Here is a 27,348-nt window from a genome sequence, read left to right as displayed (position 1 = left end):
AAGCAAAGCAAAGTTACTATAAATGTCCTACTCTTTTATACATTCCCAAAGCGGTAACTTACCCCTCCACGATAAGATAGCCGGGACAAAAATTAGTCCGATGGAATTATTTCATCTGGGGAAACCATCTTCAATCTACAATCTACAATTCCACTTTAAGATCTCTATCCTTATAAGAAAATATGCGCACCTCTCCAAATTTGATTATCACCGGCACCCCTGGCGTGGGGAAGACCGTTCATTGCGAACAACTCGCGCAAGAGCTCGGCCTCAAGCACCTGTCCATTAATCAGGTTGCAAAGGACCGTGGGTGCTTCGATGAATATGACGAGGAATTGAAGACCTGGGTGGTCGATGAGGATAAGGTAAGATTGTTTCCCACAATGATCTGCTCTTCGGCTGGGATGCTACTCGTTCCACCATGGTTCAAGACTCGAAAATCCACATGCTAATCCATGCGCGACGTAGCTCCTCGATGCCCTCGAAGACGAAATTCCTAATGGTGGCTACTTAATTGACTGGCACGCCTGCGACCTCTTCCCCAAGTCCTGGATCGATCTCGTCGTTGTCCTCCGCTGCCCCACTACAGATATTCTATATGACCGACTTTCCTCACGGTATAGCAACCGACCCCTCAGCCCTATCTACACCTTCGAACTAACATATTTATTTCAAGGGGATATCACGAGAAAAAGCTGGACGAGAACGTTGACGCAGAAATCTTCGGTGTCCTATCAGACGAAGCGCGGGAGGCATTCGACGAAGAGATCGTGGTGGAATTGAACAGCGAGCAGGATTCAGATGTGGACTCGAACTGCCAGCGGATCGCGCAATGGGTTGATTCATGGAAACAATCGCACGTGGAGAATGCGGATTAAGGGAATTCGTCGGACCATATAAAATTTTTGATCTTCATTTCTCATTCTTCTATGGTCTTTTGCAGGCCGAGTTATATACCCATGGCGATTTACTGTTGGCCTTCGGCTAGCCAATGCTGCAACTTCACCAGCGCCTTGCCCCGGTGCGAGACCTCGTTCTATTCGCGGAGCTCTTAGTACATGGCTTCTTTTTGCGGGAAACAAGATCGTTCTTACCTTTTCATCTTTGTCCATCTCAGCATATGTCTTGCCGTTATATTCGAAGATAGCGTCCCAGCCTGTCATTTATCAGATCTTGATCCTCTGCGAAACTCGGTTGAATGTGCACTTACCAAACTTTGCTGGGCCTCTGGGCCGCACAATAGTACCCTGTACATCACAGTTAGATTTATATAGATTTGAAATAACTGCATTTGTCTCACCTCAGTTCTCCCCTGGAAAACAATAGGCTCTTCACCAGGGCCCCGGCAAAAGGCAAAGGTACACACAGCCTCGCCAGTCCTGTCTTCAAAGCCATCGAGCATCTTGTTCAAGCCCTCGTGGCCCACATTCTCCATGAAATATTTGCTTGGAAATCATCAGTACTATTATTTAGAGTAATCGTTTACCATAGCAAAGACATACATGTATGGTCCAGGGAGACCCTTGAGCGCATGGAACTCAAGCGCGGTATCTTCGGTCAAGGCAGGTCCATTGATCTATTCACTCGTAAGCAGATATAATTTCAGGAAAAAAAAGTTCTAGGAAGAAAATTACCGCTTCGGCGGCACGTCTAGCCTTCTCTTTGGCGATTTCCTCGATTGTGCCTTGGATCTCGGGGACATCGACCTCCTGGTTGTCAACTTCGATGACCTTGCCGAGGATATCCCGCACCTCGCGGAGCTTGTTTTGATTTCCGGTGATGAAGTTGAGCTTGGTGAGAGTCATATTGGCTATGTAGATAGAGACGGGTATGGTATGTGGTATGGATTTCGAAGTTGCGAGGTCGAAGATAAGACTCTGGAATACCCCACTGCGCTACCGCTGACCGCGACCCCCCTAGGGATTCTCTCATGCAAACAGTTAAGGAAAAGGTCCCCTAAATGTTTTGTCTGAATTTTGAAATGATTTTATTCGTATTTTATCTTGGAAAAGCTATATCGGGCTGTTGTGTTCGCTGCTTTGCTAGAACTGTGCTGTAGGGCTCCATTAGCGGCTTGATTTACCATTCTGATGTTATCTGTCGCCACTTGGCTATGGATAGATAAGCTATAGGGACCTAGGTATTGCCATCTGGGTAGGATTACTGATGTTTGGGTGTGGTGGTACTTCAGCGATAGGTAGGATCCATAGACGAGAATCCATCCGCTTGGATAATAGAAATAGTCAGTATTATGTACATATCTAAGGAGCCGAGGAATTCGGAATCAAGCCAAGCTTGCCAGCCCCGATGACAACGTAGACTTAGGCTATTCTAAGATATATCGGGAAATTTATCTGTTACTATAGCGCTACATTGGTAGCTAGCAAGAGAGAGAACGTCGAGAAACTAGTCTGCTGTTTTCTGATAATATTCTAGTTGTTATTGTTGAACAATTGTCTTGGTTTAGCTTGTAACCCAGGATGGGGTATGAATGGAAACAAGTAATTCATTATGCTATAAGTACATGGTTCAATTAAAAGGCAAGCACCTGCATTCTTCGAGAATGCGATACCTTGAAAGAGAAGCGATGGGCCCTGGATTATCACGGCCTTCATACTGACACCTTCACTCCAAACATCCTGCTAGGATGCGATTACTCGCTGCACCCTAACAATACACTGAAGCGAAAATGCCATTTCCCCAAAAATTCACCGTCTACTCATAAAGTTGGCTGCTATGAAGCTCTAGAGAAGCATCGAGCTGGCAGATACCGCGAACATCAATGCCAGAAAGCTTCAACGAAAATAAAGACGGGAATATAGGCCACTAAATAGGTCATTTAAGGGGAAGATGTGCAGAGGTTGACGATTTGCTCAGTGGCATTCTGCCTCTTCTCAATCGATCTTTCAGCGGTCTTTCACATAGCTTCCGCCTCTGCCGGGTTGGGAACCTGGACCTGTGTTTTATCATGGGAGCTTTGCCGTTTTTCGCTAGACTGCTCACCTTGTTTATGAAGGGCGTTTGCAGCAGAGGCTGGAATGTCGAGTTGATGAGCCGTCTGGTCACGGTCAACCTGCTTGGGATCCGCGGTTGCAGAGGGGGCCGGAGTGCTCAGCTGCTGAGCAGTCCGGTCACGTTTGGCCTCTCTGAAATCCGCCATGCTGCTGTAGCAGTAGTTGTGCCACGAATCGGCGGATAATTGTGAATGCCGAATGTTTAGAGGTGACGGTGTAAACGGACCTTTCAGGGTCAGCAAATTGCAAGTATAAGAGTTGGAGTCTTGTCGATATGCCGGATTTCAAGACGTTTGCTAATTCTGAAGATATTTGTCAAGCAAAAGAATTCAATTTGAAGACTGGTAGGCTGTTTGGACCTCGGGTTGAGGAGCGACAAAATTGTGGACAATCTTCGTGGTACTTATACCTCAAACAAGACATGACTGTCTCTCACCCAAGCTGGAGAACACCAGCTGACCATATTTAGTAGCTAGAATAGAAACCAATGGGAAAATGAGTATTCAAAGTGCGCACTGTCTGATACTTAGAAAATGACTGTATAGGAGCTGTTGGCACCATGAATAGATGAAAAATGATCCTGTTGGTGCTGCTCAAATACTCCAGGCTCGAGTTATAGGAGTTGAGTCGCTTAGGCAAGCTAGTCTGTGTGTTTGAGGAGGACATCTGAGCGCATAATGATTGGAAAGTAATAGCCCTCAACGAAAGAGTGTTACAATGACCAGGGAGTCCTATGCTCATCATCAACATAAATCGTTGGTTGAGGAGAATAGTTGAGTGAAAACTTGACTTATATAGGCAGCTTAAACGCTCATGGCCCCCCTGTGTCAGACAAGGTTAGAGTAAGACGGGACGTAAAATGGAGAGACGGTGCCAAATCCAACAATATCAGAGAAGGAAAAAGTGACATGTCAACCAGGTTCTACCAACCATTGGGGGTTTCCCGAGTATTATTGGGCAACAAAAGGTCAGGTGATATCGAACCCCAGAAGGTACCTGGGCTGTTTGTTTTGTTCTCCTTTCCACATGCAAAGAATCTTGGGCATAGAGGATATCCTGTAACCCTACTGAACTGTTGATTATACGGCCAAGATGCAACTTAATATGACCCCTGACGACCTACTCTGGGAGCAAGCCGAAGAAACATCTGACAAGTGGCTTGTTCAGTTTATTGAACATGATGTCTTGAGATCGATCGCAATCTTCATCCTCACTCACAATAGAGGACCTGCTTCTGAGGTTAGCATACTCAACAAAGGATCTTACAACATTTCTGTGTGGTTAAAGTACGACAATAGAGATAGCGGAGCTACTGTGATCCGGTTGTCACAGCCTGGTGCTGTCATGTTCCCCGAGGAGAAAGTCGTGAATGAAGTTGCTATCATGCGATTTCTTATGGATCAGACATCGATAACCATTCCTCTCGTTCTTCATTCCGGTACAAAGCAAGAGAGCCCCCTCGAACTCGGTTCATTCATCATGATGGAATATATCGAGCATGAAACAAAGATGTACGCCGCTCTTAACACACCGGGCTGTCCGATAGAGGAGCGTGGGGTCCTAGACCTAAACATCGACGAAGGCAGACTTGAACTGCTATATGGCCAGCTAGCTGGAATGCTACTTCAGCTCTCTTTACCCTCTTTGCCTCGTATCGGATCTCTCAGCCAAATCAACGAGTTTACTTGGGAGGTCACGCGCCGGCCTTTAACAATGAACATGAACGAGCTTGTCCGAAGAGGAGGCTTACCACAGTCAAAGCTTCCCGATATAAATACTACATTTGACACATCGTCATCATACATGGAAGCCCTTGCAAACATTAACATTGAGCATTTTGTGCATCAAAGAAACGATTGCGTGGATTCCATAAATCCCGCAGACGACTGCCGGCGAAAATTCGTGGCACGGCGGCTTTTCCGCAAGCTAGCCAGGGAGAAAAAACTCACGAACCCATTACTCGAGAAAGGGCCTTTCAAAACTTGGTATGATGATCTACGGCCGGCTAATGTGTTACTCAATGAGGACCCTACGCAGATTGCCGGGGTGGTAGATTGGGAGTTCACATACGCAGCCCCCGTTGAATTTTCCTATGCGCCGCCTTAGTGGTTGCTTATTGAGAAGCCTGAGTTCTGGGTAAAGGGGATTGAGGATTGGACAAGAGTGTTTGGACATCGTCTAAAGACATTTCTTAAGGCGATGAAGGATTGTGAAGACACAGCAATCCAGAAAGGCCGGCTGAGAGAAGACCAGCGACTTTCCGGTCCTATGTATGAGAGCTGGGAGAGTGGTGATTTCTGGATTACGTATGCAGCGATGCACAGCTTTGCCTTTGATGAGATTTACTGGCAGAAGATTGACCCCCGGTTTTTTGGACCTGCTCAGGATATCGAGAGAGCATGGAAAGAGAGATTGGGCCTTTTGGATGAGAAGGAAAGGGATGAGATGGAACTACTAGTTGCTCGAAAGGTGATGGAGATGGAGACCAGGACTTTATCCTGGGATCCAGATGAGTACACCCTGGCATTTCACGCGAAATTGAAGAGTCAAGAAAAGGCGAAAGCCGAAGACAGCCTGGAAGAAAGCAAGGATAGCGAGCCTGCTCACGACGGGATCGAGTCAACCCTTTGAACATTGTGGTATTTGGATTGGTCGTTTATGTTGGAGGAAAACTCATTTACAGGAATTCTCTTAGCAATCTCTTCTGGTCTATAAGCCAAGACGTCATATGCAATTGAAAACAAATGAAAATCATGCGCATCACTGTATCGCAAAGGCCATGGATAATCCAGGCAAGTCGTAATCCGTAGCTCACAGGAAATCCCAAAGTCTAATATACAACAGGTACAGATCTATTCCTCCATCATCCCATGGTCAAATTCGAGCCTCTCTTGCTGTGCCATCGCTTGCGCAGACACAATCTCAGCAAGTCGTTTCAACCGCGGTGTTTGGAGCCAGGATGGGGTATAGGTCTCCAGAGCAGTGATAACACGCGGCTCGGCGATCTCGTACGGACCACTGTCCTCCATGTCTACCGGAGCCAGGAGGAGCACATCGCTCTTCTCTGTGACGCGAGAAGCGACGGCCTTCATGATCTCGCCGTTGATGGGCTGTTCGTAATCTGCCACCAGGTACTGGTTCAGAAGTTTCTGAATTTGGTTCGGAGACAGCCTGTAACAAATTAGTTATTTGAACTCATAGAAAGGACACCTCCAGGGTCCGCTTACATCCAACAAATATCTTGAATGATCTCAATATCATTCAGAGTAGCCTTCTTCAGCTGCAGAAGCTTGGTTGCTTGCTGTCAAGGCGTTAGTATAATGATCAAATTAATATCAAACAAGAAACCTTACCATCAAATGCTCTAGCTTCAACGTCCCCTCTGGCATATCATGGCTCTTGCACCACTCCTCAATACGAGTGATGTTGTAGTTGATTTGCAGACCACGCTTCCACGACAGGAAGTTGCGTCGCATGAGGAGATCGTTGAAAGCAGTGACACCAACTAGGCGCAAGAGTTCCGTGACGGTCTGGAGGACGATGGCGTCCTCAAGGTAGAAGGCCTTCATTGCCTTGTATACACCGTTCAATAGACTGAGAAGGTTGTCCATGCTGTAAGCTGGGTTATTGTTGGAGGGCAGAAGCTTTCCAAGGAAGCGATTCGTTTCACTGGTGACAAAGCCGGGAAGTGATTGAGACTCGATGATGGCTGGAACAATCATCTTGTACAGCTTCTTCTTCAAGACCTTCATCCAAGTGTGATAGATGTTGAATTCCAAGCTCTCGAGGTCGTGCTTGACAATCTCCAACAGGCGGTCATACTCATAGTTCTCGGTCTTTTGTGCTTCATACCAATCCTCGGCCAGAAAGACAAAGGAGAGCATCTCGTGCACGTTAGATAACCAGAACGCACCGGGGTTGATCGCGTCGTCCCCATCATGCTGCATAACTTCTTGCTGGATGGACTGCATAACGTTGGCCAAGAATCGCTCCGACTCCTTAACAAATCCGTTGTTCCACATCTCCGACGTAACAAGGTTGATCAGGTATGCAGGGAACAGGACTTCCTTTTCAGTTGGTGGCGGTGTCGAAGTTGGGAGCGGAATCTTCAAGTTGCGGATAAGACCCATAGCGACTTCCTCGTTCAAGTCTTCCTCTTCAGAAAGCAAGTTCTCGAGTTCCACCTCGACCGATTCTAGGCCAGGAGAGATGGCCGCATTTTGACGGGCAGCCATAGATCCAGGGGTAACCGCCATCGAAACAGGCCGAGGGTTGTATGCACCGCTGAAGCGGTCCGTCTCGATCCTTTCAGCGCCGGCGCTACGTCTCTTGGGCTTAGGCTTCTTTGAAGATACTAGGTTGATCAAACCCGGGGTAGGGGCCTGGACTGTGCCACCGTTGGCTAGACCATCGCCGTTCACGCCATTCAAAGGCACAGATCTCTTGGCAATCTCGAGCTGTTCCTCAAGATCGGAAATCCGCTGCCGGAGACCAGTCTTATCTTTCTCATGCTCGGCATCCAAGAGCTTGAGACGCTCCAACTCCTCGTTGACGGTTTGAAGAGCATCGCGCGAGATTCTCTCCTCTTCTTGGAGGCGCTTGATGGTAGCCTGGGCTTCAATGTGGCTTTGCTGAAGCTTACTCATCTCCTCTTCAATCGCCTCTAACCGGGCTGCAGTGATACCAGCCTGGTTTGCTTCGACTTGGAGTTCCTTCGTGCGAGCCTCCAAGGCGTTGTGCCGGGTTCTCCATGACTTCAATTGGGCATCGTAGTTGTCCAGCTGTGAGACCAAGGTTTTATTTTCAAGCTTGAGAGATTGCAGGTACTGGGTCAATTCAACCACCTTGTTCTCCAACTTGTAAGAAATCTGCTTGAGATCACGAGCATCCTCGCGAAGTCTCTTATAGGCATTTCTTGCCTCTTTACCTCTCCAGAGGTTTTGGATAGTGATAACCTGGCGACGATACTGTCTCCAGGCCCGGAGTTGACGCCAGGAGCGGAAAGCACGTTGAATGACCTTGGCCGCATTTCCATTGATAGAGTCCATGATGTTGCGTCGGCACAAGAATCCCTTGGCGATAGACTCGAACAGAATGAAGTTTTTGCGGATTTGAGTGTACCGCTTCTTCTCTTTCTGGCCACGCCAGACCCGCTGGATCGTAGTAGCAGCCTTAGTCCGGCGAATCTCATGGGCATGTTGCCGTGCCAAGAAGCCCCGAATGAAGGCCTGAGTGGTGAGAATTGCTTCACGAGCATCGAGGTAGCGGCGGCGGTAATACTTGGCACGCAAGTTCTTCTGGATCATGATGGCACATTCATTCAGCCTGGACGTTCGGAGATTCTCCAGGAATGCAAGCATACCAGCCCGGAAGAAGATTTTAGTCAGACCAAGCTGATACTTATCTTGCTTTTCATCTCCCAGGGCCTTTCGGAGGATTGCATGGCACATATCCCGAATCTCCGAGGTCCATTGTGAGGAATGGCACAGCATGTAATAGCGAACGGCGAATTCCTCGTAAGTCCATCGGGTTGGATAGCCAGCGGTACTGATACGGACAGTTTCCAGGACACCACAAGCTCTCAGCTGGCTGAGAACCATGGGACCTTCGAATTTCCAAGCCTCCTTTGCCTCATTGGGCTTGATGCAACGGATGTAATGAACTTCTGTACTGTTGATGGTGTGCATCAATTCAATCAGCGAAGACTTGAAGATTCCTCCAAGCGTGGGTTTCCGGTTAACTGCAACGCCAATCCGGCGCCCTGGAGCTGCTGCAACTGGCTTGGATGACATAGCAGCAGAGTCCTTCTCACGAACGGCCGCAGCAGTGTCTAGAATCTCCTTGATGAAAGGATTGGAGGAATTGCGCAACACTTCCAAATGCTCATCCGGCACAGTGTCACGGTTCTTTTCGATAAATCCATCAGACTCATAAGTGACATCGACTGCATAGTGACAGACGGTGAACGCAGATTTTCCGAAGCGGGGTTTCTTGTAGAACTTTTGCTTGTCAGCCGCAAAGTGATGGTGCAGCTTGGTGACAAACTGCTCATCCGAACCCATGGGAAGTCGAGATTCTTCATCCAAAAGGGCCAGGACGCCGAGCTTCGCTTCGATAAGATCGATACAAGGTTGGTTATCCGAAAAGTCAATGAATGTCCAGTCAATCTCTTCTCTGACATATTCTTCCTGCTCAAGCTTGAACACATGCTGGTTGAATTCTTGTTGCAACTTCTCGTTGGCATAATTGATGCAGAATTGTTCGAAAGAGTTCTTGGCGAAATGTTCGAACCCGTAAATATCAAGAACACCAATGAAGCATTTGAACTGCTCAAGCACTTCGTCGGTAGCAAGGCGGCGGTTGATCTTGTCCACCAGCCAATCAAATAGACTCGAGTAGATAAACTTGGCGACGGAGTCTCGGACAACCAGAGCCTGTTGCTGTGTCAGATTGGAGGTGATTTTCTCGCCACGTGTGATAAGTTGCTTCTTCACGATCCATTTCGCAAACTCAGTAGGGTCGATTCCAAGCATCTCACACGCGCGGAGAAGTGCAGGCTCGGTCGACGAGACTGACGAATCCGTGCGAGTAGCTGTGATCTTGACATTACCAAGGTGTAGCAAAGCGGCGAGAACGCGGAAGATGCCTGTCTGGTCTTCCTTCGACACGCCAATCACAGCCAGCGACTTCCTGGTCGCCTCAAACTCAGCCTTATCGTCGACACCGTCGATCACTGGAGTGCCACCCTGGTTCAGATACTCAAAGTCTTCGGCAGCCAAGAGACCCAGCTCCTGTTTCTCCGCGTCGGAAGCACCGGCTACCAGCTGGTAGAAGATGTGGTAATTGCGCTCTTTGAGAGGCTGGAAGACAAGTCTCGATCGCTCGAGAAGATACGTTCTGATCTTAGCTCCGATGATATTCGTTCGGTCATCGAACATGATCTCGATATATTTACCGAAACGGGAGGAGTTATCGTTGCGAGTGGTTTTGGCGTTACCGAACGCTTCCATGACCGGGTTGGTAGCTAAGATTTGTTCTTCGGTTTCACTGATTGCCTCTGCGCGGCTGGTGCTGTACTTTCCAGGCTGATCGGAAGACTCGCGGGTCGCAAAGTAGCGCATGATATATTTGGCGCTCACGGTCTTACCGGCTCCAGACTCACCAGAGACCACAATCGTCTGGTTCTTTCCATCGCGAAGCATATCACTGTATGAAGTGTGAGCGAAATCAAACCCAAAAAGGCAAGAGGTGGACGAATCTTACGCGAAAGCTTCCTCCGCAATTGCGAACAGGTGAGGCGCCTGCGAGGCACGTTGTTTCCCAGCATAAACCTGCACCATCTGCGGTACGTACAGCGAATCGACTCGGGCGAATGGATTGGTTGCGATCAAGACGATACCACTGTAGGTATATATCTCCTTTTGGGCGTAGCGGAGTTTTATAGCCTGGAGGACTTCAAAGGGCCGTTAGCTGGGAAGGCGGTACAAGACACCTAGAAGCAAGACAAACCAGCGGGCTCATTCAAGTGAGACAAATTCGTCAAATCTTCGCTTGCTTCAAGCATGGCAGGGTTCATAAGCGGAGGTAGTTTGGGGTTGTTATCGACCTGCAGCTCGGACTGCGTGGTCTCCACGGTTCTTGTCTGCCCCGATCAAAACAGCGTCAGTCGGCCCCAATAACTAAAGATACAGGATTGCGCGTCCAGCATCCAGCGACCAAGACACCTACCTCTCCATTTTCCAACTCGAAAATGAGCTGCACTTTCTCTCCATCCTCCAGCTTCTCCTTCACCTCGGATGCCAGCCATCCTTCTGTCGGATCGGGCTGCCAGGCCCGTGTGCCGACCTCATAGATGTGCGCCATGGGAAATGTAGGTCGTTAATCGTTCTGGATGTAATAAAAGCGGGATATTTGCAGAAGCTCCGGGAATGGGTGTTTTCGGAGGTGTATCGAAACGGGGTCCAAAGACAAGGGGGACTTCTCAACCCCTCATCTCATATTCCGAAAGAATAGAATAAAAGATTGAAGATAAGAAATAGATGGAGTGGAAAGAAAACCCTTGAGACTAACTGGCCATTTAGCGAGAGCCCCTGAAGGAGCTTAGGGAATATACTGGGGGGCGCCACACCCCCACAGCCTGTCACCGCCCATTGTACGCAAGGTACTACATGTACCTATTTACTGTTTACATTATTTATTCGACTTTATGCTAATTACTTATTTGTTTCATTTATACATTAGAGAAATTAAAAGAAATTAAAGAAAAGGTCTGTTTTATCTGAAACTTTTGAATACATGTAGGTCATGTCTCTGGTATTGCTTCCTGATTGAGTATACCCGTAGACCTATATGTACATATGTACATTTTATTAAGACAGAGTGTCTCAGCTATGGGGTGCAAGTCCTTACAGCGTTGGACGCAAGTATTACACACCGATTATGTCAAGTATTGATTGAGTATTAGAAGATAGAGAGGTCACGCAGGGGGGCACAAAAAAGGCAGAAAGCAAAGCAAAATATCAGAGAGTACGAATAGTCTCATGTTGGGCATTCACCACCGGCAACTTTTTTCGTTTAGTTTTGCTTGCACTCGGCGGCCTCCTTCTTGGGCTTGGAAGTACCATCCTGGTGAAAGTTAGCAGGTTGATCTGAATCGGTGAGTGTTGTATGCCATACCTCTTCGTCTGTGTCCTCCTCGTCCACCTCACGGTCCGAGCCGAGATCCTCCTCGTCCTCATCATCGTCCTCCTCATCCTCATCATCCTCATCCTCGAACTCATCATCCTCCATATCCTCACCGAGCTCCTCGAACTGGAGAGCCTCACCGGTGAACCAGTCAATGGCACGGGGAATGAGCTTTTCCTTGATATCCTCACCAAGCTGGTAATCAAGCTCCAGACGCTCTTCAATATCGCTGGCGACTGAATCGTCATCCTCGGTGGGTGGCTGTGGGGGCGAGAAGAAGTTGAAGAAGGACTCGGTAGGCACACTAATCTTAACAACGCGGGTCTGCTTGGTGTCTAAAAGAGGGGTCAGTTATCGATTTTTCAACATGGCATCCCGATATTCGAGTGCACTTACTCTTGTTGCGCTGCTTCTTGCTCTCCAGGCGGAGGGTCAGGTCTTTGTCCTCCTTCCAGTCAATCTGGGATCCATCGGCGTGGTCATAAATGAAATCGCCACCGTATCCACTCTCATCCTTGTAGAAGTATGACTTGGTGAGGGTTTTGTTGGTGAAGAACTCGTTCTCGGAGAACTCGAAAATGAGGCGGAATCCGGGTCGGTCAAGGTACTCCATGCGAATGTCGGTGAGGTGCTTAAGAGCCTCCTCATCGCGCTCGGTGATCATCTCAGCAAGCGAGATCTGGTTCTTCATAGCAGAAAGCCAGAACTCGGGGATGCCGTTCATGGTCTCAGCCTCCTCCTTCTTGGTCTCTTCCTTAGTCTCCTCATCGTCACTCTCCTCGTCCTCCTTTCCGGCCTCAATCTCGGCCTCGGTCGGCTCAACACCGCCATTGACGATAGTAGAGCGACGCTGGTACAGGGGCGTAAACTTGCCAAAGTACTTCTTCTCGAGTTCCAGAACCTCCTCTTGGAACTGAGCCTCCAACTTGGAGTGCTCCTTCTGGATACCCTTCAGGCCAGCGACACGGCGGCGGACGGAGGGGGGGAGAGATTCGATGTAGCCTGATGAGCGACCGACAAGTTGACCCAACTTGCCTTGGATCATAGAGACCAGAGCAGGGTTGCGGGCGAAGAGCGAGGCAGCGGCAGCTTTGTCAAGGGATTCTAGAGAAATAAAACGGTCAAAGAGATGTCGGTGAAGACATGAAAAGAGAAGACTTACCCTCCTCGATGCTGGATACACCAGGCTGCTGGGCGTGAGAAGAGATGGGAGCATTGTTGGCCGGTGTGTTTTGCGGGGTCCTTTCTGCAAGTCAGTATATTTTTTTTTTTTTCTTAAAGGAAAAATAAAACTGGGATCCTTACGGTGCAACCGGGAAGTCCGCCTTCTTATTTCTGATGGGCTCAGACATGGTGAATGGATAGATAGAGTGGGAGGGAGAGGATGAGGTTGAGAGAAGGAAGAAGAATTTGATATGCCGTTTAGTTTTGGGGGGAGAGAGTCTGGAAGATGGTGGGATCCTTAGCGCCCTGTGGCCGAGGGGCTTGGCGGAACGGTTCTGGTTGAGGCAAAGACTGCAAATTCTCCCAACAATACTCCGTACATAACCTATTTTAATATTTGGATCTATCGAATCTTTTATGAACATTAGATTCTATTTCTTTCATTTCTTCTATGTGATGTCTTGAATTCCTATTTTCGATCTGATCGCTCCCGGTGGCGCATCCTGGACCATATTACCCCTCTCTCTCTCTCTCCAAATTCCAATTTTGCTAGAGAATTATTTTATATGTGATTCTGGACACCTTTTTTTTTCTTTTGGTATGAGTGTATAACTTTTTCTTTAATTGCTTTGAAGGGAAAATAGGTACATGTAGAATGAGATTCGCCTCCATAGACGGAGATATATATATTTATAGAAACGGGTATATTATACGGAGCACAGGTTGCTTGTTTTGCCTAAGCTGCATGAAATTCAACTTTAGGGTATAGTTAGGATGATGTACAAAGCACTTTATTTACAGGGATGTAAGTAGCAACCCTAAAATAGTCATTTGGGTAAATTCAAAACGGAATTGAGCCTTTAAGGCCCTTGAGTCGCGCCATGTAGATCTTTCCGTATCTCCCGAGGTCAGATCGAAATCCCGTGGATGATTTAGTGGCCAATAAGATTTCGGTGAAAGCCCAGAAATAAGATGCCAAGGCACATCCAATCTTCTAGATTGCTATGGAACCCCGTCAATATATATATACCATGGCATTATTTCAAAGGTTATACATAGAAAAGCCTCTTGCACAAAAGTATGCTTGTTTCCGCCTGTTTCTGCTGTCTACCTATACAACTGAGAAGGGGGAGAAAATCTCGTAAGAGATATCTATGTTGTAAACAGAATATCTGAGACTACCAAAAAGACTATTAAAAAGGCTGCTAAAAAGACTTCACAAGGCCGCATACGCGGCTCTACTCTTCTAGAAGTACTTGATATGGACCCGGGGATTTCCAAGTTGGGTCCGATATGATTATATAATCCAAAGCTATATCGGGAAGTCACATGGAGATAAGTCGCTCTCCGCTGTGGGACACAGATAAGCTTCCAAGGTTCGGATCTCACACTCAACTTTTGTGGGAACTTGCGCTCCGCGGTAAATGCTCTTCGGTCCTGTGTCGGTGAAACACAACTTTACCAAAGTCCCATAATACGACACTCAGGCCTTTGGCGAACCAGCCGAGCTGACCTCCTAAACATGGGAAGCCGCGCGCAGTCTCCCTCGGGGACTGGTCCCGTGGACCTCTCCATGCCTCGAACTGGATTACGACGCGATTCCATGCGAAGCAGGTTGCTATGCCCTCTTCCTACTTACCTCGACACTTGAATTCCCGCTGATCATTATATAGCATGAGCGTCGTGTCAGATGTGGAGATGGCCCGTAATGAGGTATGCCAAAATCTTTATTCTCACATGCAGGCTTCGGCGCAGGGACTGACTCGCACTAGGTCTTCGATGGTCCGATCTCGGAAAGCATTCCTTCCAGCGTCGTCTCGTTTGCGCACCGCCGTGATCGAGCAGGCTCTACAGTGAGCTTTACATACTTCCAGGACGAGGAAGACTTCGCAGAATGGTCAAACGAAGATGCAGTGGATGAGCAAAGCGAGATGGATGAAGAATCTCTACATGGGATCGGGGATGCAGATCTTGAGTCAGCCAGGGGATCCTTTGTGTCTAAGCGCATGTCTACTTCTCGCGACTCGATCGAACATCCACTTCTTTCTCGCTACCTGTCCGCCAGCTCGTATGGCCGAGACCGACGAACCGGTAGCCGGTTGAACCAAAAGGTATATATTGCGTCGGAGGATTTGACGGCTGTTTTTGCTGGCTTTTCCACGAGCTCGGGAGGATTTGCTGTTTATATTGCTCTTTGCATCTTGACCGGTGGATTTGCCTGGCTTCTCTTCCGATGGCTGCCCCGATGGCGGGTAAAGCTGATCGGGAAGGCAACCCCAATAGGTAAATGTCAATGGGTGGCTATCGAGGTGAGATTGTGAATTTTCTACCCCATACAATAACTGTCTGACCCATGATAGGACCAATGGAACCAATTCACCATCCACGAAGTTGGCAGCCAAGCTTATGGACGTCCGCTTTCCACGGTCTTCGCTGACTCACTAAATCACACCTATGACGAAGATAATGACCCGACTATTGCATCTTTACACTTCATTGACTACCGATATCTGAAATTCTTCTATCATCCAATCGAGGATAAATTTTCTTTGATCAATGGTTGGAAAGATCCCTCGTGGGCTAATGCTAAGGTCATGCGAACTGGATTGGATGCCGATGAACGGGACAGCAGGGAACAGATATTTGGAAGTAACGCCATCGAAATTGACCAAAAGACAATTCCTCAGCTTCTCGTCGACGAGGTTAGTTCCCATTCTAGTTGTTCCATCAATATATCTGACAGTGTACAGGCCTTTCATCCTTTCTATATCTTCCAAATTGCAAGTCTCGTTCTGTGGTCCTTGGATGAGTACTACTACTACGCCATCTGTATCTTTCTCATATCGTTTTTCAGCATAGCAACGACTGTGCTAGAGACGAAATCAGTGCGTTTAACCCAGCAATTTGAATAATATCCCGAAACTAACGCTGCTACAGACAATGAGTCGGCTCAGGGAGATATCTCTCTTCGAGTGTGATGTTCGTGTTCTAAGAAATGGATTCTGTGAGTTCCTTCCATGTATCATATTACTGGTTGATGTAAACTGATCGTATCTACAGGGCGATCCGTATCCTCCCAAGAGCTGGTTCCTGGTGATGTGTATGAATTCTCCGATCCATCGCTTAACCAGGTCCCGTGTGACTGCATCTTGTTGTCAGGAGACTGCATTGTGAATGAGAGCATGCTCACTGGTTAGTACAAAACCTCCATATTGATTTATACGTCTAACTCGAATAGGTGAATCTGTACCCGTGTCTAAAACACCACTCACCGATGACGCCCTCAAATATCTCGATCTCAGCACCCCTTCTATCCACCCCAATGTTGCTAAACACTTCCTTTTCAGTGGAACCAAAGTAATCCGGGCTAGACGGCCCCAGAATGTTGACGACGACGAAGCAGTAGCATTGGCAATTGTTATGAGAACTGGCTTTTTGACAACCAAGGGAGCTCTAGTTCGATCGATGCTTTTCCCAAAGCCTTCTGGATTCAAATTCTATCGAGACTCGTTCCGGTATATCGCCGTGATGGGGATGGTCGCTCTTCTCGGATTCGTTGCTTCATTCGTTAACTTTGTTCGATTGGGGGTAAGTCAATCCTAGGAAGACGATTTTCCCAAGGTTATTTTGGCCGCTGATCTAACGAAACACAGATGGCTTGGCATTTGATCATAATTCGAGCCCTCGATCTGATCACGATTGTTGTACCGCCAGCTCTTCCAGCGACGCTTACCATCGGAACCAATTTTGCGCTTTCACGACTGAAGAAACAGAACATATTCTGCATCAGCCCACAGAAGTGAGTAGTAGAAGCTGAACAATGTCTTAACCTCGACACTAATACATGGGACTAGGGTCAACGTGGGAGGAAAGCTGGACATTGTTTGTTTCGATAAAACTGGAACCCTCACAGAAGATGGACTGGATGTACTAGGAGCGCGTATAGTTACCCGCGGTAAAAGGTTTGTCTGTTTTCTAAGTATGATCCTTAACTTGGCGCTGAAGAATAATTTCTAGGTTTTCGGAGTTGCTCTTTGAGACATCCGACGGGTTTCTTCGTCCTTCCCCAAATGCTAACTCCGCATTCGATATCGAAAAGCAAAGCAAGCTTATGTCTGTCATGGCTACGTGTCATTCCCTTAGGGTAGTGGACGATGAGCTGTTGGGAGATCCTCTTGATGTGAAGATGTTCCAATTTACCAACTGGACGTTTGAGGAGGGAGGGAATCTTGTTTCCGACCAGACAAGCCCTAAATATGACACGATAGCGCCGTCAGTTGCAAAGCCCCCTCAACGACAGACCGGTGACGAACAAGATGTAATTGTGAGTTGATTTTATTCAGGCCATAACTTCATGTCTAACCATATTCAGAACCCCCTCGAGCTTGGAGTACTGCGGAGTTTTGAATTTGTCTCGAATCTTCGCCGCGCAAGTGTTGTCGTCAGGTCGTTTGGCGACAATGGAGCAAGTTTCTTTGTCAAGGGTGCCCCAGAAAGCATCAAGGACATATGTATTCCTGGATCACGTCAGTGCTCTCTCTCTCTCTCTTTCTCTCTCTACATAAGCCTGCGTTGCTGATATAATTCTTTTTCAGTTCCTTCGGATTATGAAGATCTCCTGAACTACTACACTCACAAGGGATACCGTGTGATTGCCTGTGCTTCCAAATACGAGCGAAAGTTGAGCTGGATGAAGGTCCAAAAAATGACGCGGACAGACGCTGAATCCGACCTGGAATTCCTGGGTTTCATCATATTCGAGAACAAGTTGAAACCTAGCACTGCCGGTGTGATCTCCGAGTTGAACGAGGCGGGGATTCGTAATGTAATGTGCACTGGTGATAACATCTTGACTGCCATCAGTGTTGCTCGCGAATGCAACATGCTTGGACGCGATGAACCGTGTTTCATCCCGCACTTCGTTGAAGGTTTGTTATACGACATCCATGCCATACTCGATTTAGTATTAACGATACACAGCGCCTGGTCTTTCATCCAAAATTTCTCTCATATGGGAATGCGTGGACAATTCCGACCTCCAGTTAGACCCAAGAACACTCTTGGTAAAATATCTTTTCCCTATATTCAATTACTACCAGCTAATGCATTTACAGCCCATAAACACCGGGGAGACCGACCTATCAATTCCAGACAACACTATCGTTGAGCGTGAATACTCTGTCGCTGTCACGGGTGATGCGTTTAGGTGGTTGATTGACTTTGGGAATGAAGATGTGCTTAATAAGGTATGTGGCCGTTGTACAGACTATTTCCATTTTTACCATGCCTCGAACTAATGTGTGCCGTATAGGTACTTGTATGCGGCAAAGTGTTTGCCCGTATGTCCCCAGACGAGAAGCACGAACTGGTTGAGAAACTTCAGTCCATTGATTACTGCTGTGGATTTTGCGGCGATGGCGCCAATGATTGTGGCGCTCTGAAGGCTGCAGATGTTGGTATCTCATTGTCAGACGCCGAGGCGTCTGTTGCCGCACCTTTTACTAGCCGCCTGTTCGAAATCTCCTGTGTTCCAACAGTGATTAGGGAGGGTCGGGCTGCTCTGGTGACAAGCTTCTCCTGTTTCAAGTTCATGAGTCTGTATTCCGCGATTCAGTTCTCCTCAGTCAGCTTCCTGTATACGTCGGGGTCAAATCTTGGTGATTTCCAAGTAAGTGGGCTATATTACCAAAAGTTTTGATGGATCGCTAACGGTTTCAAGTTCCTTTTTATCGATCTTGTGCTCATTATGCCCATTGCGGTCTTTAGTGAGTGGCCTATCTCTCCTAAATTTGAGTCTCCGAGCTAACTTTTTTTAGTGGGCTGGGCTGATCCTGCTCCCACGCTGTCTCGGAAACGGCCAACTGCTGATCTTGTCTCGCGCAAGGTATTGACACCATTGCTTGGGCATATCTTACTAGTTGTGCTGTCACAGTTTGCGGTCTTCAAGACCGTTCAGTTACAGCCATGGTCAGTAACCGTCATGATATACCAATCAAAATTATCCTAACAAACGCTGCAGGTTTTTGCCGCCACACCTGGACCCGGAAAAGAGCAACATTACCAATTCAGAGAATTCGGCTTTGTTCTTGTTCTCCTGTTTCCAGTACATCTTCATCAGTATTGTTCTGAGTGCGGGTCCGCCATTCCGGAAGCCAATGACTCAGAATGGTAAGAATTGCACATACCATTTCACTTTCTTGCTCATCTAGATACTGACTGTGTGACTGTTTAGCGCCGTACTTATGTACGATCATCGTCAACATCCTGATCTCGGGCTACATGCTCTTTAGACCATCCAACTGGGTGTCTAAGGTGATGCAACTGACTTTCATGTCTGATCCTTTCAAAACCTGGTTACTCGCGCTGGCATTCGGGATCTTCGTTCTGTCTTGGACAGCAGAGAAGAACATATTCCCACGCGTGGCACAGATGCTTGGACATGCTCGTGCCCGCTTGCAGCCAACCTACCGCAAGAAGCGCAAGATGTATAAAGTGCTGTTGGAGGCGCTGCGCCTATGAATTATGCTCTCGAAGCACTCACATTGTACGTTATCAAAAAAATATAGACCCGTAGATAGTCATACTTTTGGATATTATGAGCTAGTTATTCGTCTAATGAGGCTTCGCCTCGGCCACTCGGGTCACAGAGTTACCATTTCAGAAAATTGAAAAAGAAAGGGTATGATACAATTCGGCTGGTAAATGGCTATCGTGAACCTAACACTTGTGGCTTTTGGCATGCACTCGGCAACACCCGGCTCTCTGCTCCTCTATTCCCACTCCAAGTACATAGCACGCAATGCGGCCCAACCATCACCGCTGCCCTGAGGGACGAAGCGGCTGCGCAAGAAAAACGAAATCGACGATTGTAACCAGATCAGTGGTCCCAAGGGTGCTTCCAGCCCAACAGAGCGGGACCATCCTTCTTGGCCCGGTACATGAGCTATCCAGAAGAGTCTTGTCAGTACAGCTTCGCTATATCAAAAGGAGGCAACCCTTACGAAGAACCACATGCTAGCGCCCAATGCAGTCGCAGTGAAGCGGTAGAGCGGTCGGACCGGGTGGATGTGGATAGGGTGGGAGGAGTTGCCCGCCATGACTGTGCAGATTGGAAAGCAATTAGTTTCCGCGGAATCGCATGAGGAGAGGAAGGCGCAGGTAAGACGTACTGTATGCTGAAAATGACTGTTGTTGGTTCACAGAACACCAATCTCGAATCGGATCTGAAGACGGAGGGTTCTGCGGTTCAACGGGGACAGAGAGGTTGGTGGCACGTGACCCGTGACGGCACTCGAATTCCACCGCAGCGCAGTGTTTGGATTGTTCGGCAGGACAACCAGCAGAACAATCATTTGATTTATTATTGGAGAGCCGTCTGACTCTTATTTCACTTGTGTCTTGATTGGGCTGGTTCCGATTCAGGTTTATATTGAGCCTATTGTATGGCCGAGCTCCGTACACCAGGCCTTGAACAATGCGAAATCGTCACACATGCTTTTTACTATGATATGGACTCGCCTTCTAACACATTCGACACCCTTGTTTCTCTCCGAGAAGATTACCGTTAATTCACCTTGACGATTTCCCACAACTCTCTGTCTCCGAAGACTTTGAAACCTCCGTGTATCTTGACACAACATCAAACCAAACCATACCGAACACCTTGACGGCGGTCGCCAATCCATTTCGACCTATTCTCCGGCTAGCGCAAACGACCTTCTTCCTCCACCAGCGTGAGCGACCAGCAAAAGCGACGAGTCAGCATGGAGATCAAATCCCTGGAAAAAGATGAGAATGGCCAGGCCCGTTTCCCTGGCTGTTCGAACATCCGTGACTATGAATTCCTGGACAAACTTGGAGAAGGAACATTCGGGTGAGCCCAGCAGCGCTATCAGTGAAGGAAACCGACTGACTGGTTGACAGTGAGGTTTACAAAGCAAGGTCTAAGAAGGACACCAAGATTGTGGCCTTAAAAAAGATCCTAATGCACCACGAGAAAGAAGGCGTAAGTCCACTGGCCGTTTGTCGTTTGTTTGTCATGACCTAACCTCTGGTGCTAGTTCCCCATTACCGCCATCCGAGAGATCAAACTTATGAAGGCGCTTTCCCACCCAAACATTCTGCAGCTCAAGGAGATGTCAATTGAGCGAGGCAAAGGCGAAGGACGGAAAAAGCCAAGCATGTACATGGTCTTCCCATACATGGAACATGACTTGTCAGGACTGCTGGAAAACCCGGCAGTTCAATTCACAGAACCACAGATTAAGTGCTACTTGATGCAACTCCTCGAAGGGCTCAAGTTCATGCATGCAGTACGATCGTCTTGAAACACCCATCCATGCAATATTTGTCTAACAGCTTCGCAGAACCGCATCCTACATCGTGATATGAAAGGTGAGTGTTGGATACTGATATACCATAGTTCTGGGCTGACAAAATGAATAGCGGCAAACCTGCTAATTAGCAATGGAGGACTTCTCCAAATCGCTGATTTTGGTCTTGCTCGGCCTTATGATGATGCTCCTCCACTACCCGGAAAGGGAGGAGGAGATTCCAAAAGAGAATACACTGCACTTGTTGTCACGAGATGGTACCGTCCTCCAGAGTTGTTGCTACAGCTACGGAAGTACACTACAGCCATCGATTTGTGGGGAGTTGGGTGAGTTTTCCATCTCTGTTAGCCATGTTTACCGTCTTCTAATGTCTCATAGCTGTGTCTTTGGCGAAATGTTCAAGGGCAAGCCCATCCTCGCTGGAAACAGCGATCTTAACCAAGCAGAGCTGATATTCAATCTTGTGGGCACTCCTACTGAGGAGAATATGCCCGGATGGAGTCAACTCCCGGGTTGTGAGGGCGTGAAAAATTTCGGAATCAAGCGCGGGAACCTTCATAATTTCTTCAAGGAGTATGTTACTCTTCTTTCAAGAAGCCTTGGTCCCATAACTAACCATGCAACAGCCTAAACCCAGCAGCTATCTCTCTATTAGGCGAATTCCTCAAACTAGACTGGAGGAAACGCATCAACGCCATGGATGCATTGAAGCACCCATACTTTACTACCCACCCACTCCCAGCACGACCCGGCGAAATCCCCCAATTCGCAGACTCCCACGAACTCGACCGAAAGAAGTTCCGCAGCCAGCGGGTGCCAATGCCCCCAGTACCCCCACCCGCCTCCGAAACAAGCAATGGTGGTTGGCCAACCTCTGGTTCTCGCGGTCCAGACTCCCGACATAGCCGCGTCCCCGGCGCCGCCCGTGGAGGCAGACCAATTGCACCAGGAACCCATGGAGGCCATGGACACCACGGAAACCCGCAACGTCGCGGGCCTTTCCCACCTGCACAAAGAGATGTTGGGTTACCCCCTCGTCCTCCCGTACCAGCCAACCCGCCATGGGATGGGTCGCAATCGAATAGACCTGACGGGAGAGATGATCGCCGAAATCAATTCGGACAAGGAGGTCGCCCAGGAGGCAGATCGGGGAATCTAGACTCTTACGTTCCAAATTACAGCAGCAATGACCGCGGCAGTGATCGTGGTAGTGACCGCAGCCACGATCGCTCGCGAGACTCTGGCGAGCATGCCTCGCATTCAAGTGCCGATTGGCGCTCGACAAGTCGACGTGATTACCGTCGGGAACCTCAATCAAGAAGAAGGAGCCGCAGCCCCGGCTTTAGAGACGGGAGTCGAGGTTAAGATCATGATGTTTCAGCGATTTCTCACTTAATGCATTCTACTTGGCCAGTCAATCCGTGTGGATGACGGCAGATGAAAATGGAAACGAAAACATTCATGTCATAGCTTTTTTCTAGTAAATGGTGCATGATATTCACAAAATGTACACTCAACGGCTTTTACATCAGTCGTATCCAACTCAATATACTCATGAGTTGGCAATTGCAATCTTGTAATTTACCAGGACCTCGTTGAGAGTCTCCCCTTGCAATTGAGATTGAGTCCCGTGACTCATCTATTTTAAGTTGATTAAAGCATCACAGCCCGGAGGCTAGCTAGTTTTTGGATCGGTTGTTTAGTACAACACGCGGGTCATGATGCGAGCTGGAGTAGTGTAGTGTTAGCTTCGGGTTCATGCGGAAGAGAAAGAATATCATCTTACAAGGAAGGCTCTCGAGTTGGCTATACAAATCCTTGATGGTGGCAGTGTCCACATTGCTGATATCGGCCATCAGGTAGGCAACCTATAACAGTTAGTTTCTGTCTTTTTCCTTTGTATAGAAAACACGGATACACTTACATCGCCTCTGCTATCGGTCATCTGCTTGTCGACGTTGTGGTCACCAATAATCTCGTTGACTGTGGCATTGTTAGTTAAAGGTCCACTTTATTTAAATCAAATATACTATACCTTTCCTCAACACTCCGGGAATGTTCTTGTGGATGTAGATGACCTAGGTAAAATCAGTATCATTGCAAAATTGCATGATTGCACGAGGAAACTTACACGAGCGTGGTTGGGCTCATCCATTGTCAATGAACGGAGGACAACCTCGGGCATGTTGACAGCACCGAGGGTGGAACCCTCGTTAGCATATCGGACCAGAGCCTGGGCAACTTCGACACCAATAGCCTTCTGAGCCTCCTCGGTACTTCCGCCGATATGAGGGGTCAGGATAAGGTTCTTAAGCGAGCGCAGATCCGCTCCCCATGAGTTCAGCTCGCTGTTGAAGTAGTCACCGTTTCCGGCAGGCTCATTGGGGTACACATCCAGAGCGGCACCAGCGACCTTACCGCTGCGCATGGCATCGATAAGAGCGGGGATATCCACAACGGTTCCTCGGCTGGCGTTGATCAAGTAGCTTCCCTTCTTCATCTTCTCGAACTGCTTCTCTCCAATCATGCCCTTGGTCTCGGCAATCTCGGGAACGTGGCAGGTAATGAAATCGGCTTCGGCCAAGAGCTCATCCAAGGTGTTCACCTGGCGAGCGGTACCCAGTGACATAATGTTGAGAACGTCGTAGTAGATAACGGACATACCCATTGCCTCAGCCAACACGGACAGCTGGGCACCAATGTGGCCATATCCAATGATACCTGACAGGTCAGCACAAACCCCGGAAACAACGGAATAGTTGAAGGACATCACATACCGATGGTCTTTCCACGAATCTCCCAGCAGCCGTTGCTCACTTTGTTCCAGGTACCGGCGTGCATCTCGTTGGAGCGATCGCCCAATTGACGTGCAAGCATGACCATCTCGCCAATGACCAACTCGGCAACACTGCGGGAGTTGCTGAAGGGGGAGTTGAAGACGGCAATACCCTGCTCCGCGGCATATTGGAGGTCGACCTGGTTGGTACCGATACAGAAGCAACCGATGACGATAAGGTTCTTGGCTTCCTTCAAGACTCGTGCGGTGAGTCTGGTCTTTGAGCGAATACCGATGACGTGAACATCCCTGCAAAACAATACAATTGAGCTTCGTGAGTCACCGGGAGGGAATTTAGATTGGGACCCACCGAATCTTCTCAATGAGCTGATCTTCTGAGAGGGAAGACTTCAGGAACTCGACCTGGTATCCTTGCTTTGAAAGGATGTCACGGCCGGTCTGATTGACATTCTCCAGGAGTAGGACCTTGATATCTTCTGTGGCGAACGGCTTCAGGGGCTTAGCATTGACTGGAATCGTACGGTTCAGAACAGAGCTGTGGCTGGATGGTGAGTTGAAGGAGGCGCTGGGGGAGGTAGCGAGGAAAGCCGCTTCGTCCTGACGAGGACGGATATCTCTTGCGATTGACATGATTGACGTATATGTGTGTGTGTAGAGGAAAGAGGAACAACGAAAAGAAACAATGAAGATGTGAATGGGGTGGACCACATGGTTCCGGGGATGACTCAATATAGAATTAAGTAAGCCCCCCAGGTCTCCGGAATCGGACTCGGTGATTCTGGTTTCGGGGATTTACCATTTACAATGACTACATGCAGTATATATATATATTTATTTAGCATCAATTGATCCTTATATAAGTTAATTGAGTGTTCAGATATATTCTATGTACTGTACTCTTCAATCTATTGTATGGAGGGGCATCGCGGGGCGACTTTTTTTTTTTTTTTTTTCCAAATTTTGACCAATCACATGCAGATCACATGTTTATCGAGTGGGCTTATCTACTTTAGGCAATTGCGTGCTTATACTATATACATGCACCTCCAGGGCTATAAGTTATAAACTGACATATCTCCTTACTGTTTCTGATCCTTATATGACTATGCTCTGCCAAGATAGAGCTCAGTAAAATTATATGAAAACCTAATCTTGGAAGTATTCGGAACATTTCCAAGGGATAAACTCAGCCATTTCTGGCGGCGGCCTATGTAATTTTGACTGACTGCCAGACTTCTAGCTCACCTTACAATCCAACTTTCACTACTCACTATTCACTACTATGCAACTACTCGAATCCAATTTTCGTGAGTATTTCTCCATATCCACAAGCTGTGCCCTTAGCTATGGGAAAATTATACTAACGTGACTTAGAACATAACGTCCGAGAACATAACGTCCGAAATTAGATCCATGGTGGAAATATCGTTGCTGGGAGTAGATCCGTTACAAATGTTCGATTCCTTCGGAAACTTCAAGCCTGTTCGGGATTACAAACGGGAGGACAGACGCCTCTTTGAGTACGGCAAGGGTCTTCAAATCCCTTCGGCAATATTTGCGACGATTATAGAGCTCGATTATCTTTAACGGGGCTCCAGACAAGAGGAAGAGCATATTGAAGTTAAGCTAAGAGCCTTGGAGAAGGCCAAGGATAATACAAATGCGCGCCACGAACATGAGAAAGATCTCGAGCGCATTGGAGCGAATATTTTCGTCCTAACAGAACTCCTACGCAATGCGGAAGTTCAGCTTCCTCAACGGCCGCTGAAAAAGATTTACGGCCAGATCTGACAGAATCCTGCTTGGTATCTCCGAAAAGAGCTTATCGAAGACTGCGTGCAGAGGGGTGGCTGCTGTGGTCGAAGCTGCGGATGTTGCGAAAAGCGCTGTCTGACTAGAAAGGAGAAGGGCATCGGCCATTGCACCTTGAAGTGTTTTTGCTGTGAAGTTCATCGTGGTTATGAGATATCCGAGGCGGCATGGGATATTTTCAACCTAGGGGATAGCCTCGGGAGCGGAAACCCCTCCTATCTTTTAACAATGACGGAGGCCTATTTTTCTAAGCCGGGTATCTTTGGGCATGGGAGGATGTCAATGGTGAGATCACTTGAGTGGTATTGGAAGAAGGCATTCCCTTGGCGGCTGAAAAGAGGTTTAAGCTGAGTCGAGTGCTATATCTCGAAGATTGCTTTCGGTTTGTAGCTAATTCCTATGATTGCTCGATATTTGGGAACCCGCGAGGTCCTGTTTTAATGAATGCATCCGCTTGCTTGTTAAAGTATTCTCTGTCATGGATATAATGACACGGAACTGAATATGATACCCTATGACTATATACATCTAGTAGATGATATAGTATAGCCCTTAGCGAATAAATTGCGGAGGGATCAATGTGTTAAACTGGCAATGGACAAGAATAGAGGTGTTATACTACCTGGAGGATGTTGGAGACCGATTTCGGCAGTGTGTTGCTACGACAAGGCCGTTTTAGTATCTAATTCAAGCCCATTCACTTCATGAATAATGTTTAGGATCTGAATCACATCTTAGACCTTTTCTTAGACCTTTTCACTAAACTCTGTATCTTGCAACTAATTCATCTAATATCTATTTAAAAGAAAAAAAAAAAGATATACAAACGGATATCTGAGAAGGCTCCTCAAATGACTACTAAAAAGACTGCTTGAAAGACTGCTAAGTGTACCATGTACCATGGACCATATGTAAAAGGCTCTCTTCCATCGGATGTGAAATACCTTGCTTTCCTCCTCAAGTTTAGTACCACTATGTCTCTCTGTGTGGATACTAACGCAGAAAAAAGTATCGAAAGGAGAAGAGCCGTCGGCCCGTTGAGTGAAAGAACTATCGACAAGCCCTGGAGTTGACTATGCACAGGGAAACCCTACGAATCCTAGGTCATGGGTTACGGAGACCTAGGATGTGCCGAAGTACGTTGGTCTATTTGCAATCACTTGGACCTTTTATATTCAGGGCCAGATTCTGGTTGATTGGGTGAGCCACAAGCAGAAACTTAGAGAAATCCGCGCAGAGTAAGATTCATTGATCTCCTTTCCCTACATTGAGAGTAGTTATAAGGATTTTACTCAAGCCTACTGGTACTAGACGAATACTGATAGCCATTATAGGAAGGATGCCAAATGCACTAAGTGCACGGAGGCCGAAACCCGAACCCCGGAGCTTGAGCTACGCAGCCGAAATTGCAGCCAGAGAAGCCAATCCGCACGTTGAACAATTTGCCTAGCAAGTGAGAGAATGGACCAGCTACCGAGGCCGAGGGACGTCTAGGTGACTGGAGGCATCTCGAATTTTCAATCACAGAGGTTGTACTTTTGAA

At 47.7% G+C, this 27,348-nt stretch overlaps 11 protein-coding genes across 11 annotated transcripts; 5 read left to right on the top strand and 6 right to left on the bottom strand.

Moving 5' to 3' along the window:
• Positions 1–182: 182 nt before the first annotated feature.
• On the top strand, positions 183–878 carry N7517_005604 (nucleoside triphosphates FAP7; the record flags this gene model as incomplete). The annotated part of the gene is made up of 3 exons (XM_056723334.1): positions 183–365; positions 469–617; positions 677–878. The coding sequence occupies 3 exons, from the start codon at positions 183–185 to the stop codon at positions 876–878; spliced, it is 534 nt and encodes a 177-aa protein (XP_056579584.1).
• Positions 879–967: 89 nt separating this feature from the next.
• Positions 968–1,805, bottom strand: N7517_005603 (non-canonical purine NTP pyrophosphatase; the record flags this gene model as incomplete). The annotated part of the gene is made up of 6 exons (XM_056723333.1): positions 968–1,036; positions 1,095–1,156; positions 1,211–1,247; positions 1,301–1,445; positions 1,503–1,576; positions 1,635–1,805. 6 exons carry the CDS (start codon positions 1,803–1,805, stop codon positions 968–970), a joined length of 558 nt encoding a protein of 185 aa, XP_056579583.1.
• Positions 1,806–2,917: 1,112 nt separating this feature from the next.
• N7517_005602 (uncharacterized protein) lies at positions 2,918–3,160 on the bottom strand (the record flags this gene model as incomplete). The annotated part of the gene is made up of 1 exon (XM_056723332.1): positions 2,918–3,160. The coding sequence occupies one exon, from the start codon at positions 3,158–3,160 to the stop codon at positions 2,918–2,920; it is 243 nt and encodes an 80-aa protein (XP_056579582.1).
• A 946-nt stretch (positions 3,161–4,106) lies between these two features.
• On the top strand, positions 4,107–5,645 carry N7517_005601 (Aminoglycoside phosphotransferase; the record flags this gene model as incomplete). Its single annotated transcript, XM_056723331.1, has 2 exons — positions 4,107–5,063; positions 5,121–5,645. The coding sequence occupies 2 exons, from the start codon at positions 4,107–4,109 to the stop codon at positions 5,643–5,645; spliced, it is 1,482 nt and encodes a 493-aa protein (XP_056579581.1).
• Positions 5,646–5,866: 221 nt separating this feature from the next.
• N7517_005600 (type V myosin) lies at positions 5,867–10,877 on the bottom strand (the record flags this gene model as incomplete). The annotated part of the gene is made up of 6 exons (XM_056723330.1): positions 5,867–6,185; positions 6,242–6,315; positions 6,368–10,220; positions 10,278–10,467; positions 10,524–10,656; positions 10,743–10,877. 6 exons carry the CDS (start codon positions 10,875–10,877, stop codon positions 5,867–5,869), a joined length of 4,704 nt encoding a protein of 1,567 aa, XP_056579580.1.
• A 711-nt stretch (positions 10,878–11,588) lies between these two features.
• On the bottom strand, positions 11,589–13,051 carry nap1 (histone chaperone NAP1; the record flags this gene model as incomplete). The annotated part of the gene is made up of 5 exons (XM_056723329.1): positions 11,589–11,639; positions 11,691–12,034; positions 12,096–12,803; positions 12,862–12,941; positions 13,005–13,051. 5 exons carry the CDS (start codon positions 13,049–13,051, stop codon positions 11,589–11,591), a joined length of 1,230 nt encoding a protein of 409 aa, XP_056579579.1.
• Positions 13,052–14,385: 1,334 nt separating this feature from the next.
• Positions 14,386–19,382, top strand: N7517_005598 (uncharacterized protein; the record flags this gene model as incomplete). The annotated part of the gene is made up of 20 exons (XM_056723328.1): positions 14,386–14,477; positions 14,537–14,576; positions 14,636–15,172; positions 15,224–15,565; positions 15,614–15,748; positions 15,801–15,867; positions 15,924–16,055; positions 16,102–16,451; positions 16,517–16,662; positions 16,718–16,825; positions 16,881–17,187; positions 17,236–17,389; positions 17,459–17,791; positions 17,844–17,926; positions 17,978–18,109; positions 18,175–18,531; positions 18,583–18,628; positions 18,680–18,830; positions 18,883–19,031; positions 19,096–19,382. 20 exons carry the CDS (start codon positions 14,386–14,388, stop codon positions 19,380–19,382), a joined length of 3,948 nt encoding a protein of 1,315 aa, XP_056579578.1.
• A 358-nt stretch (positions 19,383–19,740) lies between these two features.
• Positions 19,741–20,215, bottom strand: N7517_005597 (uncharacterized protein; the record flags this gene model as incomplete). The annotated part of the gene is made up of 4 exons (XM_056723327.1): positions 19,741–19,806; positions 19,865–19,962; positions 20,033–20,086; positions 20,143–20,215. 4 exons carry the CDS (start codon positions 20,213–20,215, stop codon positions 19,741–19,743), a joined length of 291 nt encoding a protein of 96 aa, XP_056579577.1.
• A 411-nt stretch (positions 20,216–20,626) lies between these two features.
• Positions 20,627–22,561, top strand: N7517_005596 (uncharacterized protein; the record flags this gene model as incomplete). The annotated part of the gene is made up of 7 exons (XM_056723326.1): positions 20,627–20,736; positions 20,787–20,868; positions 20,924–21,175; positions 21,230–21,257; positions 21,309–21,522; positions 21,575–21,769; positions 21,823–22,561. 7 exons carry the CDS (start codon positions 20,627–20,629, stop codon positions 22,559–22,561), a joined length of 1,620 nt encoding a protein of 539 aa, XP_056579576.1.
• A 334-nt stretch (positions 22,562–22,895) lies between these two features.
• Positions 22,896–24,623, bottom strand: N7517_005595 (D-3-phosphoglycerate dehydrogenase; the record flags this gene model as incomplete). Its single annotated transcript, XM_056723325.1, has 7 exons — positions 22,896–22,924; positions 22,983–23,064; positions 23,121–23,179; positions 23,232–23,274; positions 23,328–23,917; positions 23,974–24,281; positions 24,343–24,623. The coding sequence occupies 7 exons, from the start codon at positions 24,621–24,623 to the stop codon at positions 22,896–22,898; spliced, it is 1,392 nt and encodes a 463-aa protein (XP_056579575.1).
• Positions 24,624–25,445: 822 nt separating this feature from the next.
• N7517_005594 (uncharacterized protein) lies at positions 25,446–25,784 on the top strand (the record flags this gene model as incomplete). The annotated part of the gene is made up of 2 exons (XM_056723324.1): positions 25,446–25,513; positions 25,592–25,784. 2 exons carry the CDS (start codon positions 25,446–25,448, stop codon positions 25,782–25,784), a joined length of 261 nt encoding a protein of 86 aa, XP_056579574.1.
• Positions 25,785–27,348: the final 1,564 nt, after the last annotated feature.

This window comes from Penicillium concentricum (genome assembly GCF_028827145.1).
Source record: "Penicillium concentricum strain IBT 3081 chromosome Unknown utg000002l_segment0_segment0, whole genome shotgun sequence".
Classification (NCBI taxonomy): Eukaryota; Fungi; Ascomycota; class Eurotiomycetes; order Eurotiales; family Aspergillaceae; genus Penicillium; species Penicillium concentricum.
The sequence above is the reverse complement of the archived record's forward strand: the minus strand, read 5'-3'. Positions and strand labels throughout refer to the sequence as shown.